Raw genomic sequence first — 16564 nt, forward strand, 5'->3', positions numbered from 1 at the left:
TTATATTTTAGAAAACAGTTATCCTTTTTAAAATTGTATTAGCTGTCTGAAGGTTGTATGAGGATAAAATGCTAATGAGACTATTCATGATTTTGCACTTTCCTTCGTTAATGCTATCCCCTCCCCTTTTTTATTTAGGGATCTTTCTAATAACAGAATTGGCTGTTTAACACCTGAAATCTTTGTTGGCCTTAAAAACCTTCATAAATTGTGAGTATTGTACTTTTCAAAACTATCAAAAACAATTGCAATTAGGAAAACCGACTCATCATTATGCCTTAAAGGAATTGTAACTTTCCCAAGAGTTTAAATTAATTTATCCAGAATTACATGAATGGAGTTACATTCTTGGGAGCAGGCACTCTTGGGTCTCAGTTCCCCCCTTCTGAAAAATCCTGGAGTGCTGCGAGAACTACCACCTCCCTTGGAATGGGGTTATGGAGGGCTATTTTTCGGTCGAAACTCGCCAGAGCTCAGTTCCAGCAGCTCTCAGGTGGGCCCCATTGCCATTATAAGAGACCGAAGGACGTGTTCATGGTGAGTTCTGGCACCTCTTTTTCTAGAAAAATAGCACTGGTAGGGAGACGATGGTGCAGAAGTTTGCTTTAAGAAATTTGCTTCTTTCCTTCCTATTTGTGGAAGCCTCTGCTGCTTTTTCTTAGTACCATTTTTTTTTTTTACTAATTCGTCTTCTTTGTCATCATTCTCTTGAACCTCATTTCGCCCAGCTGTGTTGTGTGGTGGTAGAGTTCCTAACCCATCTGGGGGTCATTTCTACCCACACCCCCTCAGACGTTTCTGGATGGATGCTATATCACAGTGTAGCATCCCTCCCAGAGCATTGTGGGATTAAAATAAAAGACTGTGCCTATCCTTGACTGGTGACAGCTATTTTTACCTGAACAGGGTATCTGCAAGGGTGTTACACTGTGATATAGCAGCCTTCCATAAAGGAGGAGGAATAGCTCTGGACCAAATTAGGAATGCTGCTGCCGCTTACCACAAGTGGGGTATGTGTGTGTGTGCATTTATCTTTGCAGTTAAAGGGGGGACGCCTTCAGTGCGTCCAGATGTTAATGTTAAGTCCCCTGCCCTGAAGGTTATCCTCTAGCCCAAGCATGGCCAAACTCGGCCCTCCAGATGTTTTGGGACTACAACTCCCATCATCCCTAGCTAACAAGACCAGTGGTCAGGGATGATGGGAATTGTAGTCCCAAAACATCTGAAGAGCTGAGTTTGGCCATGCCTGCTCTAGCCCATCAAAGACTGAACTTTTCCCTTCAGATTTGTTTTCCCCTCTCTTACTCACACAGACAAACACACTTTTCGACACAACACTAAATCAAAGCGATTGTCTGGGATGACTCCTTGACCAAGGTTTTGCCATGATGTTATGTCTGAAGTGATGACACTAAATCATATGTGTTGCTGCAGCCAATCAGATTAAATGACAGTGGGGCAAATGACGCCAGGACCAACTACAAAACCCAAAGGCAGCAAAAACCATTCAAAAAAAATTAAATGTTTGTACGGTTTGAATATGCTAAGTTTGAAGTAGATGTTGAAAACTGTTAAGCAAAAAGTAAAACTAGAACTTGCAAAGCTCTTAGTGGTATGTAAGCAACATAAGGGGTGTGGGGGGGGGAAGGACATCCTTTTTTTGATTTGAACAAGTATGTAAAAGCTTGCCTTCTGGTGTGTATGTATGACTGTACTATATCCTAACTATTACATAGGAAATGTTTTGTATAAAAGGTAACAGAATATTTAAAAACAGGAATAGAAGTTTAGGTGTTTGTGTATAGCTTGCATAAAGCAAAAACCAAGACTATGTGCAATCAGGTCAATACCATGTGTGATTTGATTATATTAACTCTAGGATATGTCAGGAAGGTCTATATTCCACCATATTACATTAATCACCAAATTGATCCACACACAACAGTTTTGCCTCATGCACAGTTCTGAATCTATCCAAATAGATTTAAGCAGAATCTTCAGGGGCATGGCATGTGTTCCTTCAACAGAATTACTTTCAGTCTTTTTTCTGCATTCAAGTCTAATACTTGGTAGTGTATCTCACATACCTTGAACAATCTCTTAACTGTACTATACAGTTGTTAATATTCATCTGCTGATAGTATTTTAATTTCTAGCCTCTATTGTCCTGAAAAGCATTTGAAAGATCAAAATGGTAGTAGAATTATAAAGGGATTGCCAGATTAATTGATAATTTGGAGACGAATGAGCTGTTCAGAAAAACTAATAATCTTCTCACTGGGTTACCTTCAGAGGCACTATCGCAGACTGATCAATTTTAATGAAGTAGTCAGTGTGTTGTTTGGCACTCATTTAAGTTGATTAATTGTTTGCTATGTACACATGCAGTCTCGATACTTCTTTTCCTCTGTTTCTTTTTTATTAGTGTAAAATTCTTCTTCTTTTTTTTTACTTTTACAAATAAATAAATAAATAAATAAATAAATAAATGTCCTTCAAGCACAAATTAAGATACCTATTTCCTTAATTTGCAAATATGGTATTACCATATATGATCGAAAGGAAATCTTGACATAGTGATAATTCAAGAATTTGTGGCTAAAGGTAAGAGGTTTATGCCAAGTGGTTGATAAGGTGCAAAAGGAGGAAATGAGGTCACTTGCTAATGAGAACCAATAGGGAAGAAGCAGGAAGTGTGGGATAGGCCGGGGCCAGAGTGAAAAACCATGGGGTGGGGGTAAGGGAATGGTGCCGAAGGCAGAGAGGAGCAATTGAGTTTTAGAGATTAGATTGGAAAGCATATTGGGGAAATAAGGAAGGAGAGTGAAGGTAGTAGGTGGGAGCAACCATGGTTGCGGTGGGAGCAACCATGACATCCCCTGTTGCTGGGCGGGTTAGTTTGGATGGCCACAAATTTGATTGGACACCTTCAATTGTTGCTGGGGAAAATTTATTGTTGCAATTTTATTTGATTGATGGGGGTGCTATATATGTTCCCTGTGTGCAATGTTGAGCTTCCTCTTTTCGCTGCACACATCGGATTACCCGCCTACCCTCCCTTTATTTAGGGTTTGTTCGCGCTGACTTTGCTACGCCTGTCATGAGGTCATCTGCTTTGGGGCAGGGGCCTGGTAGGAATTTTACCATTTGGCTGATTGGCTGGTGCCATTTGGGTTTTGCCTATTGCGTAGCAAATTGTCACAACTTGTAAGGTTGTGGTTAGGCATTGGTTAATTTTTGATTGGTGGAGGGGATGTGGTTGGCTGTGCCTGCCCCTCCAATGCTGCTGTTGCAAGGGTATTCCATTAAAGGAATCTAGGGGCTTGCCATGCTTTTGTCCGAATTCCTGGCAAAGGGCTAGGGCCACGCAAGAGCCCCTGGGAGCATTGTGGGAGAGGTGAGAGCCTAGCACCCAGCTTTATTCTCTCCCCAAAATTGTTTACCCTTACTGACTTCCGCAGGGGTGCGATTGTCAGTTCTGTTCCTACCTCCAAGTGGGAACAGATAGTCGCTAACCAATGCCTAAGCAACTACTCACATACTGTAATTCAATAAAATTGTGGCCAAAATTATGCCAAAAACAAAAATGATGTGTGAACCGTGTTTTTATTCGGGGGTGTCTTGGGGGTCCTCGACACACAATAATAATTTTAGCATATATAAACACCATCCTGTGATAATTATGTTTGTTTTGCTTATTGAAAGCAGTAGAGCATCTCCTGGTTAAGCCTGCAAAGATTTAAAAGCATTCCAGTTGAATACTTCTCTCTACTGCCTCCCCTTTTCCCAGCTCCAAAGGCCAAAGGAAGGGGAAATAATTTCTAGTGGGGTAGGTGTGCTAGTCTCTTGATGTAAAAACACCAGAGTCTTGGTGCAGACCAACACATTGATTGTTGCACATGCCTTCATATACTAGAGTCCACGTCATCGGATGCATGAAGGTACTACTAATAATCTTAGCATAATTCCCACCATGAGAAAGGTTGGCCAGTGACAAACTCCTGGAGGCCCATAGGAAGTTTCTCATTGGTGGGAACCAGGGCTTTTTTTTAAAGCCGGAACTAACCGGAACTCAGTTCCGATATATCTCATGTGGGCGGCATTGCCATTCTAAGAGAAATGAGGGAGGTGTTCATGGTGAGTTCTGGCATCTCTTTTCCCAGAAAAACAGCACTGGCGGGAATGCTTTGGAAAACCCTTGGTTCTGTGCCAAGACCCTGGATGAGGAGGGTGGATAGGCCTCCCTCAGCCAGTGTGTTGCTGCTCCTGCTGCCACCGGTTTGTAAGTCAGTTTTTTAAAGGGAAGGGGGTCTGGGAATTTGGCTTGGACAAAAAGCTGTTTCCAATTAACATAACTCATTTTATCCAGGTATGCATCACTGGAAGGAAGAGGTCTTGGGCAGAGAGAAATATAGCAGAATGCCATGTAGATGGTAGTGGAGGCCCTGGAATTTGATGAGATTAATGTGCAACCCACTCTATGCATTCATAATGTGATGGGGATCCATCTGTTGAAAGGAACAGTGGGACCACATCACCAACCCTGACTGTGATGTAGCAAAAGTCTGTATGTCTACAAGTCTACAGGTCTACCTGCGTCAACTCAGGGATCTGCATTCCATGTATGAATGTTGACGGTGGGCTATGGGAGCCATGCAGTCTCAACCCTGCTATCCTTTCCAGTAGGTGAATTCCTTTCACTTTATTAACAGAAGAAGGAGGCTAGATTGTGCATATATATATATAGACATGTCATGAATGGTCCACCATTATTCATTTGCAATAAGGAAAGTACTTTGCATATAGTTTTTCCAAAGAAGGGCAGTGCCAAAGAATGCTCCAACTACCACACAATTGCACTAATTTCACACACTAGCAAGGTTATGCTTAAAATTCTACAAGGAAGGCTTAAGCAGTATGTAGACTGAGAACTCCCAGAAGTACAAGCTGTATTTTGAAGGAGCAGAGGAACCAGAGACCAAATTGCAAACATGCGCTGGATTATGGAGAAAGCTAGAGAGTTCCAGAAAGACATCTACTTCTGCTTCATTGACTATGCAAAAGCCTTTGACTGTGTTGACCACAGCAAACTATGGCAAGTTCTTAAAGAAATGGGAGTGCCTGATCACCTCATCTGTCTCCTGAGAAATCTCTATGTGGGACAAGAAGCTACAGTTAGAACTGGATATGGAACATCTGATTGGTTCAAAATTGGGAAAGGAGTCCGACAAGGCTGTATATTGTCTCCCTGCTTATTTAACTTATATGCAGAATTCATCATGCAAAAGGCTGGGCTGGATGAATCCCAAGCCAGAATTAAGATTGCGGAAGAAATATCAACAACCTCAGATATGCAGATGACACAACCTTGAAGGCAGAAAGTGAGGAGGAATTAATGAACCTTTTAATGAGGCTGAAAGAGGAGAGCGCAAAATATGGTTTGAAGCTCAACATCAAAAAAACGAAGATCATGGCCACTGGTCCCATCACCTCCTGGCAAATAGAAGGGGAAGAAATGGAGGCAGTTAGAGATTTTACTTGCTTGGGCTCCATGATCACTGCAGATGGTGACAGCAGTCATGAAATTAAAAGACGCCTGCTTCTTTGGAGAAAAACAATGACAAACCTAGACAGCATCTTAAAAAGCAGATACATCACCTTGCCAACAAAGGTCCGTATAGTAAAAGCTATGGTTTTCCCAGTAGTGATGTATGGAAGTGAGAGCTGGACCATAAAGAAGGCTGAGCGCTGAAGAATTGATGCTTTTGAATTATGGTGCTGGAGGAGACTCTTGAGAGTCCCATGGACTACAAGAAGATCACACCTATCCATTCTTAAGGAAATCAGCCCTGAGTGCTCACTGGAAGGACAGATCCTGGAGCTGAGGCTCCAATACTTTGGCCACCTCATGAGAAGAGAAGACTCCCTGGAAAACACCCTGATGTTGGGACAGATGGAGGGCACAAGGAGAAGGGGACGACAGAGGACAAGATGGTTGGACAGTGTTCTCGAAGCTACAAACATGAGTCTGACCAAACTGCGGGAGGCAGTGGAAGACAGGAGTGCCTGGCGTGCTCTGGTCCATGGGGTCACGAAGAGTCAGACACGACTAAACGACTAAACAAAAACAACCTTAGTTTTTACCTCACGTCTTTGGTGGCTGGGGCTCAGCACTTAATCTTCTCTGATAAATGCTGATATAGTTGTATGCTATGGGCCAAATTGATGCAAGTTGTTGTGCTAGCAGAATCCAGCCCAATGACTCCTGCTATGGCAGTTGGACCCTCCTCCCTCTGCTGTGTCTTCCTGAAATCTGCTTGGAAGGAAAGGAGAATCTCCAAAACAGTACACAGGGGCAGGAGAGGAGAGGTTGTTTTGTCCAGCAAGCAGAAATGCTTCTTCTGATGGAACAATCCCCTTACCATGTGTTCCACCACCCTATCTGCTTTTCATTTTCTCTGGAGGAGACTTCCCTTGTGAGAGAAGATGTTCATGTCTCATATTTTTCCCACTATTAGAATCTGTCTTACAAATATATGACATACCATTATTTGTGATTGATTTCTCCCTTCCTCCCCCTCTGCCCTCTTCTGGTTTGAGTTTAATACTTACATTATATATTAATTTTTTTTAACTGAGGAAATTTACTGAAATGGTTCATATTTTATGGCAGATGTGGATGATGGTAGCTGATAGCTAAAAATATGCCTGACTAATATACTGGCCTGTCTTTTCATGACTTGCTTATTTATCCCTTGGCCATATTTATGTGTGGTGAGCTGTTCATATTTGAAACATGATGGTAAATTGCACATTTTAAAGGCAGCACATTTTCTTTACGTCTTCCTCCTCAGTGGCCATGTTGCTTGTTCTAAGGATGAGTTACGCAGAGTAATTTTGAAAGCGTAATGGGGCTCTCAGTAATTCATACATCTCTTAGGAATTCTCTGCTCTAAATATCAGGTGATGTAGAAGACTGGTGTTTTCCTTTAATAATATATCTAGACCCATTTTGATGGATCGACTGAAATCTCTGCTTGGATTTTTGAAAATATAAATATTCCTTCTGCTGCAAATTAAGCGTCTTTAAATTTTATTCATTTATTTGATTCAAGTACCTCTGATTTCTATTTCATCCTGACTCTGAATAATCACCAATGATTAGCTGTACAATATCATATAACAACGTCTCTGGTTACTGCGTAAATGTTACTGGAACAGCTAATCACTCTCTTCACTGCCAGAGACAAGCACAGAACAAATAATGAGTAGGGATGTTTTTTGATTTTATTTTATTTTTTTGCAGGGAGGAGGAAGAACCCAATCATGTTACAAACAAAACATGTTTGCTGAAACACACCCGATTTATTTATTTAAAAACATTTTTAAATTGCTTAGTGGTCTACGTTATGCACAATATAAAACCAATATCCATTAAAATAAAAACAAAAAAATGCAGCCTAAAACCAGTAAAACAATATAAAAAAATATGAAGGAAAGTAATACAGTGATTTGGGGAATTCATACATTGATATCAGAGTCCAATCTTTTGGGTCAGGTAAAGCCTGGGGGGAAATATAAGTCTTCACAAGATGTCTGAACCAATGGGTGGTTGTTCCTTCTTGTATGGCCTTCCATAGAATAGAGGCAACAGCAAAAATGTCTTTGGGTCACCACCCTATATTTTGTAGGGTGTGGTGCCATGAAGTAGAGTCTCCCCAAATATATATAGGGGCAGAAAGTCTTTCAGGGAGGTCCTTTAGGGTTGTCAGTGTTAACAGGCCCTTGAACATGGCAGCTGATCAGCAGATTTCTTGGCTCTGGTATAATATGTTTGTCTACAGGTACTCTGCTCAATCTGGATGTACCATTCTGCATTGAGATCAATTGCAAGGCAAGTCCAACAGAGAGTACAGTAGTCCTGTCATGAGGTAGCCAATGCATGAATCACAGCGGCTAAGCTATCCCTGTCCAGGAAAGGGCGCAGTTGGTGCACCAACCTGAGTTGATAACAAGCATTCATTGCCACAGGTGTCACCTGTGCCTCGGGTGACAAAGATGGATTGAGGAGCACCTCCAAACTACTCACCTGCTCTTTCAGAGGGAGTGCAACCCATCCAGAACCAGTGAACTCCCCAAACTCTGGGACCTGGGAACCTCCATCTTACTAGGATTCATTCTCAGTTTGTTGAACCATCACTGCATCCAAGCGCCATTTTTTTAAAGAGCCAGGGTGGTCCCAAGGTTAGAAAGTCTAGAGATGGTAGTAATTGTGAAGTATTATAAAATCAGATCCTACTTCTGCAAAGGATATGTTTGGCCTAATTGGATATTCCTTGGCTGCTTTTTTGTGAGAACAAAAAAAGTGGTGTGATTTGAGATGTCTTTTTTAAAAAAAATCTTTTTTCCATTTTAGGAATTTATCAGGGAACATTTTTTCAAGTCTCATGAATGGACTCTTCTCTGAGCTTTTAGCTCTGAAAGCCTTGTAAGTATGCCTTGATTAGGTAAAGGCCCATTTTGGCTCCATTTACACATATTACTGTGATTAGCTTCATCATTATATAGATTTTCAGCATTGTATGCTCAGTGAAATTAATATAAATTCCTTATGTGCATTTTGTAAAACACATTCTAATCCTTTTCTGTCACATGGAATACTTTCAGATCACTGGAATATTAAACAGTTGTGTTGGAGCCAGAATAGTAGGGTTGTAATAATTGTTTCATTGTGATTTTTAATTTGAAGTTGTTTTTTAAAAAAATGCTGAAGCTTTATGGTTGATTTCCCTTAACATTTTATGAAGGGGTGGATGGAAGCAGAGAACAAGCAAATTAATTCCTTACAGTGTTTACATAAAACATCTTATATGTTCATTATAACCCTACTTAGATTAAACCTACTTATTAGAGTTAAAACATTTAAACATTCCTCTTTTCTAGAAGATGGGGGGATTTTATTAAACAATAAAAATAATGATGAAAAATTAACGAGTGTAGAGGGTAAATAGTGCTTCTATAATTACTTGCATAGACTCATAGAATTGTAGAGTTAGAAGGGATTCCAAGCATCATCTAGTCCAACCCCCTTCAATGGAGGAATCCCAACTAGATCATACATGACAGATGGCCATCCAACCTCTGCTTAAAGACTTCCATGTGGCAGTTAAATAGTACAGAGCCTATATACTGCTATTGATTTCACTAAATTAGAAATAGAATTTGACATCGTCTGTTGGAATTATGGAACTGAAAGGCTATAGTGCAGGCCCATCAAAGTCAAATGCTTTGGAAGGCATAATGCAAATATCCATCTATGGCTTTCGTTAGGCAGAGTAAGGCAGATGCCTCAGGCAGCTGATAGAGTGGGTATAAGGTAGTAAAGGTGTTGTAGCAAGGTGTTGTGCCTACCATGACCCCTGCTTAGCTAGCATGCTGCCCTCAGTGGAGGATGCTTTGTTCCATCACTACTGTTGAAGCAAGGTTCAGCCTCCATCTGCTTGGTTTCGGGACATGGAATTGTGGGGTGGGGAGGACGCCATCTTGCAATTTGCCTCAGGCGTCAAAACATCATAGGTTGGGGCTCTTTGTTTGTATGCCACTTTCCCACAAAATTGTGCCCAGAGTGGTTCTGAGCATGTCAAATGGGCAACAGTAGAACTAAAAAAACCAAAACCATACCAGGCACTTTTTGCAGATAATCATGGTGTCAAAAAAGTAGATACGTCATTAGAGAAAAATCAATCCATTTAATATGACTGAAAACAATACAAATGAACTAACCTAACAGCTTAAAACTAAACAGGAGAGAGAGAATAAAACCTAACAGAGCCTTACACCGAGTCCAACCAAATGTTAGTCTAGCTCAGTATTATCTACACCAGGCATCCCGAAATTCGGCCCTCCAGATGTTTTGGGACTACATTTCCCATCATCCCTGACCACTGGTCCTGTTAGCTAGGGATGATGGGAGTTGTAGTCCCAAAACAGCTGGAAGGTCGAGTTTTGGGATGCCTGATCTACACTGACTGGCAGCAGCTCTCAAGGGTTTCTGATATGAAGTCTGCCAACCCTACCTGGAGATGCCAGGGATTGAACTTGGGACCTTCTGCATGCAAAGCAGATGCCTACAAAGATTTTCTACTGAGCTATGGCCCTTCCCCATGGTATATATACAAGCCTGGGAAAATAAATATCACCATTCCAGAAAGGGAATTCCGTGGAGGTTCGCTCCAATCACATCCATTGGATTGCAGCCACACCTCTCACATGTGGTAGCCTGCCAAATCTTACCTGGGTGATTTCCTGAGCAGCAGATGCACAGTGACTACACTCAATGTGTTTTCTCTCTCTCTCACCTGAAATGCCAAATTAAAATTCCCAGGTTGAGAGCCAAAATTAATTCTACCTCAATAATTCTGAAAAACTGGATTCCCCACTTCTCCAGTTAAAATGTTTAAATCCTAAGTCACATACAGTAGATAACCTGGCTACATGCTTTCACATAGTGAGAGTTGTTATTATTATTATTTTAATTCCGTACTAATAACCCACGTCCCAAATACCTCATATAGCACTGTAAGCTTAAGAGCAAATGTTGAATTGGACGCTAAGACAAGAACTTTCATTGTTCCCAAACATCCATAAGTGGAAGGAGGATGTCATTTAAATTCATCAAGCTACTGGACCTGGGAGCAAACTCCTCATTGGCATGTATACATATCCCATTAATAAAGGGAAAGGTGGAATGGTGCATCCATGCAGAGCACAAATCTCAGCTAAAACACCCATATCATTATCCTGCTGTCCAAGAAGACAAACAAAACATCTGATTAAAGAGCCGCATTGTTTACATAGTGTCGTGGTGGCATAATCAGACTCGTGGGCAAATAGCAGTGCTGTTTACATAGGCTTGCAGAGGCGTAGAGCTATACGGGAGAAGATACTGAATGGTTTAGGACATTAATGGTAAGCACAAATTAGTTCAAGCATGTTTTGAAGAATGCCCTGGAACGCTCCCCAGTGGCATGGGATCATCCCACCGACAAGAATTTCCCATCATTATATGAGTGAAGTGAAGTATGGGAACCTGCAGTTGAGACATCAAGGCCAGGAGGAGGAACCTTGTTATTAAATTAATTATAATGGATTCTACAGATTCTATCATTGCTTTGACACGTGGGCTAAACTTGATTTATATTTTGATCTATGCTATGTTTGGTTGTTTTATTATTCTTGCTATTTATCAAATTTCTATACCACCCTTCATCCAAAATGACACAAAAATGCATATCATAATAACAAACAAAAACAATCCCTCACCCTAGTTTAAAAGGCCATAGATTAGCTGATTAATTAGCCAAAAACATTAGAGAAAAGGAATGTTTGTGCCAGGCACCTCAAAATACGTAATGAAGGCGCCAGGTGAGCCTCATTGGGGAGAGTATTCTGCAAGTGGGGAGCCGCTGCAGAAAAGGCCCATTCTTGTGTTGCTGCCCTCAAGACCTCTCACAGAGGAGGCACACGAAGAAGAGTTTCAGATGATGATCATAGGGTCTGGATGATTGCATTGACTGTATGGCTTTCTGTTTGCAGTTAGCTACTCTGGGCTTTGCTCAGGAAGACTGTAAGCAATAAGTGAAAAGAAATGCACTTAATCTTTATTAAAATAGAACTATTTCAATAAATGGGACTTACAGTAGCCATGACTTTAAAGTTTCATTGCTTTTAGAGGGGGTACTTCAAGCACATGTGAACCTTGATTTAACCCAGGAAGTGCAAGTGAATTGCCCTTCCTCTATTTGCAGCTATCAGAAATGTCCTAAGTTGGAACCATGCTTAGCTGGGGGGAAATGCATGTTCTGTGCCAACAGAGAAACAGTGTTGTGAGACTGGGGGCTTCCATTGTTGAAGGAGCTGGGCAGGTTTCTTGGTGAGTTAATTGGCTCTAAATACATGTCATTAGTATAAGAAATGAAGCTGCTCTGTGCCGGAAGGCAAATGGATGAGACCCCTCTTTCACCTGGATGGTAGTGAGAAGGACAATAGCCAGAGTAGAGCTATGTGCGGGAGCTGAACTGGAAGGAGGCTGCAGACAGAAGCCTGAGAATGAGAGCCATGCTTAATTTCTGCTTGAATCCAAGTCTGTGGCCAGTGCTCTTTTTATGGGGGCACTCAAAGATACACAGTACTCGCCCCTTTTTTTCCTAGAAGAAAAGCACTGGCTATGGAAAAAGCAAGACCTTCTGGGTGCTAATGCTGTGAGTCCCTCCATTGCAGGCTCAGGTTGTCTTCTTCTTCAGCGATCACTCATAGCAGAGTAAGATTGTCTTCCATGAACAAGGTCTTAACAGTGAGTCCGTAAGTGACTGTGGAGGCCAATTCTGGATCCACACATCCTTCCACAGTGCGGACATAGGTTTTCGGATGAGAGTTGATCATGGTGAGGGTTTGTCAAACATGCCTTCCTCTTAGTACGTTTCTTCCTTTTGTCCTGAGTTCAAGTGTCTTCAAAGCCCATGACACCTTGTTCTCCAGTTGGAGCACTCGCAGGTCAGTGTTTCCCAATTGTTGGGGGTTTATACTACATTTTTAAAGATTTGCCTTGAGAGAGTCTTTAAACTTCTTTTGTATATATGTGTGAATAAATCATAGATCATAAATGCAACATAGTCTCTGCTGTGCCTCATTCCAAGAAGACCAAACCCTGGGGAGGAACCCCTGGAATCTTACACTGCTTGGAGACTGGGGTGGCATGCAACAACATGTTCAGCCTCATGGAGGAGAGATGAATGGATGTGGATGATGATGTGCAGATAGAGGATGCACAACTTGTCCTTGCTGCTGCTGTGTCATCAGTGCCGGACGCCACTCGGATTATCTGTCTAGCTTTCTTCTAAGAGTTACTTAACTAAGATTTGTGAAATGTTGTCAGTGTTTCAATGATTAGTTTTCTGTGACAATCACTGTATAAAAATCATTTTGAAAGGGACAGTATTGATTGGTTTTGGGTTTCATTTCAGACATTTCTACACTGATTCTCTCACCTGTGACTGTAATCTCAAATGGGTTTTACACTGGGCTAGAAATGCCTCAGTTCGGATCTCGGAAGAAACAGTTTGTGCTTTCCCCAGGAGTTTACAAGGAACATCATTTCAGAACCTGAAAGAAAATCAGCTGATGTGCGGTGAGTGGTACTCTTCTTTCAGCGTCATGAATTGAAACCAGTGTTCTCAGAGAAAGTGTATTCCGAAGGATAAATGCCAAGTGATTGGTGTGCAGAACTGGATGATAGCTGCAAGAAAGCAAATATGTCAGAAACCATACTGAGGCTTAAGGTTAAACAATGTGCAACTTTAAAAAAACAAAAAACAAAATTAGATTGCAGATCTCTTTTGTGTATAAATAAATGTTCCTTGTAAAACTACCGGTGCCCTTATCTGCCTTTGTAACTCTTATACATTTGAATGTATCATAGGAAAGGTATTTCTCATTGCATTTTATCTTCAAATAAATAATCTTTTTTCATTAGATTGTAGTGTGACAACAGGGAATAAATGTCAATCTATCTGCCACTCACCTTCACAAGCCTTGCAATATAAGCTGTACCTGTGTAGGGAAGGATGAATTTTAATAATGGGGAGCTTTAAGAGAGGCAAAGATCTTAAAACAAATATTTGAAATAATAGAAACGGAATGGATGGGAAGGAGATAAAAAAACATGTGTCAAGTCCTGTCTCTTATATCAGAGCAATCTTGAAACCACAGTGTCTATGTCGCTTTCTGAAGATCTCATCATGAGAACAAAACTGACCCTGAAAAAACTTAGAAGTTATTCTCTAGGTTTTGTATAGGAAGAAATGTTATTTCGCTATGTGCCACATGGTTATCTGACTTGCAAAGCATTTGTATGTGCCGCTTACATGTGTGCATTTATAAAATGTACTCCAGAATACTTTGTCCAGAATACTCTGAATAGTTTTATACCATCCTTTTCTTTCAAATTTCTCTGTCAGAGGACTGTTGATCTTTCCCCTCAGCCAATTTCCTGTGGTTACACCAGTTCATCTGTATAACAAGTCAAATATGTGAATATCAGAGTCTGAAACACCTTGGCATTGCAGCTTGTTACCAGAACCAATACTTTGTTGTGCAAAATAACTTATTAGAAACAAGTTTTTCTTCTGAATTAAATATAAAATTGATGCCACCCAGTGAAGTTCATTTGACATGAAGTCTGGATTTGTACCTGTTTATCTTCATTAAAACATGAACAGAAGGTTTTGGCAAGGTCTGCCTGAAGCATAACTGGTCCCAGGCAATTTTCCCTATGTGCTGTAAGCAAGCTTTGCTAATTCAGCCTCGCTAAGCAGCCAGCAGCTATTCTCATTTCTAGAAATCTGAAGTAAGAAATTTTACTTTCTTCTTGGCTTTATGGCTGTTCCATTAATTTTCACACTTGGTATCCAAGGACGAAGCCAATGGGTTACTTAATATTTAGTCAATCTTTTATATTATTTATATTGATTACATTGACATGCTGACTATAATACTTCAGGCTCCTTCGCAGGTTGCCGACAGAGTTGCTGTAAAAGATGGTCCTGAGGAGACTATTGCCTTTTCTTCAAATTAATCACCTTCACCATTTTACTTTATAATTAACCGAACTTAAACTCAGCTAGAAAATGTTGAGGAACAGACAGATCAGTCCTACACTAAAATTATGCTAGGATTTGTGATAGTCTGCTATGTTGGTGGAACAGCTGCCTTATCCAATGGTTGGTCAGCCCAGGAAGGAAGGAGAGAAAACACCTTAAAGGGCGATTAGATAAATTAAAGGAGGATAACACTATCAATAGCTGCTTGCCATGATGTCTACGATCTTTCTCCAGTACTGGAGACTGCATGTCTCAGAATGCCAGTTGCAGGAGAATACCAGTGGAGAAAAATGTGCTTGTAGATTTCCCATAAACATCTGGCTGTCACTGTTAGAACAAAATGTTGGACTAGATGGACCTTTGGCATAGTCCAGCATCTCCTCCCATTTTCATCAGCCCCAGTGGCTCAGCCATCAGTGTCCTTGCTATGCCAATCTCCTAAGGGGCACAGATTTAGGTCCCCTTATGTGCCCAACAACACCCAAAGAGGAGGGGAAGTGGCCCACACAACAGAGCTTCCTGGGCAGGATGTCTGCAGAGAGTACCCCTAGCTTATCCATAGATGAGGATTCAAGACCCACCCATGGAGGCAAAATCTCTTTTGCCAAAAAAACCAATGGGACAGGCCAGGACACATAACGAGGAACCACAGACACCCACTGACAGCAGAAACGTACAACTCCAGTGGCAATTAAGATGAAATTTGAATGATGCTGTGGAATATATTTATCATAATGCTTTCTTGCACATTGAAGCATTAAGTTAAATGTTCAGTCTATGTTGTTAAACATATTTCTGTGCACCAGATGTGGAGACAATAAATGTTTTTAATTATTTTTCCTTTGCAGACTTTTTACAGTGTTGCCTTTGCCTAATGTTCATACTCTTTCCTTGTTTGTCACTTGCTTCATAAGGGAAAAAGTGGTTTAGCTGAAAGCACACTGTATAAAATACTTATTGAAATGAATGTACAATGAACAGCACAAATGACAGGTTTTAATTCATAAGATCAGTGTCAGATTTACACTGTCTATAAATGTTTTTTATTCCTTTGCAATATAGGTTTTTTATTTTTATTTTCTGGAGGAGATGACGAAGGAGAGGAATATTAGCGTTAGCAGTAGTAGTTACTTTCTGAAGGCTTCTCTGACTAGCATGACTCCTCAAAAGATTTAGGGCCAGACTACACATGGCAGTAGGTGTATAGCTCTGCCTTTAAGTGAATTTCAATAGAACTCTTTTCTGGGCAAATTGCAGGCATAGGAATCTAGGTCTAGATTAAATCTCCTATAGCCCTATGCTACGGTATCGAGTCTAGACAGACCGCCACACAGTATCTCAAAACAAGTCTTCGCTTTAGGGTGGAATTATGTGACTAAAGTCAGGGGTAGTATGGACCTCAATTTAATCACATTCATTTAACTAAAATGACATGCAAACAACAGGGACCTGATCCTAACTTGAAGCAGGGAAGGTGTCAGGGAGCTTAGGATGCATCTTCCTCTGCACCCTGATATTTTAAGCCATATGAGATAATTCTTAGGCAACACCCGTATTTTAGGGTTCAAATAGATTAGGATCTCCTGTTGCGTTTGAAAACCTTACTGTAAATGAATCACAGGGTTGGTCTGAGAAAGGTAGGGTTTATCTTTGTACCATTTCTCCAGGTAAAACAATAGTTGCAGCTGCTGTCCCCCCCCCCGGGGGGGCAATATATATTGGTATCCATATGAGTCCCAGATTAAGCCTGCCAAAAATTAAGCATAAATTGTAAGGGTGAAGCCATAGCACAAATATTAATTTCTTTGTGACCGTTCTACTGTGGCTCAGGCTAGATAATATGAATTGCCTTCTCAGGCTTTGTTTTTTTGCGTCTATGGTCTACAGTAAACAAATATTTATGGTAG

General features: G+C 40.8%; 1 protein-coding gene across 1 annotated transcript in view; it reads left to right on the forward strand.

Annotated features, from left to right (window-relative positions):
- Positions 1-16564, forward strand: part of ADGRA1 (adhesion G protein-coupled receptor A1) — a 307922-nt gene that overhangs the window by 91878 nt on the left and 199480 nt on the right. Inside the window, exons 5-7 of the mRNA XM_083443486.1 lie at positions 139-210; positions 8417-8488; positions 13023-13186. Coding sequence (XP_083299612.1) covers positions 139-210; positions 8417-8488; positions 13023-13186 — 308 coding nt within the window. The remainder of the gene's footprint in view (positions 1-138; positions 211-8416; positions 8489-13022; positions 13187-16564) is intronic.

The sequence above is a fragment of the Podarcis tiliguerta genome (genome assembly GCF_965153285.1).
Source record: "Podarcis tiliguerta genome assembly, chromosome: 5".
In the NCBI taxonomy this organism is placed as follows: Eukaryota; Metazoa; Chordata; class Lepidosauria; order Squamata; family Lacertidae; genus Podarcis; species Podarcis tiliguerta.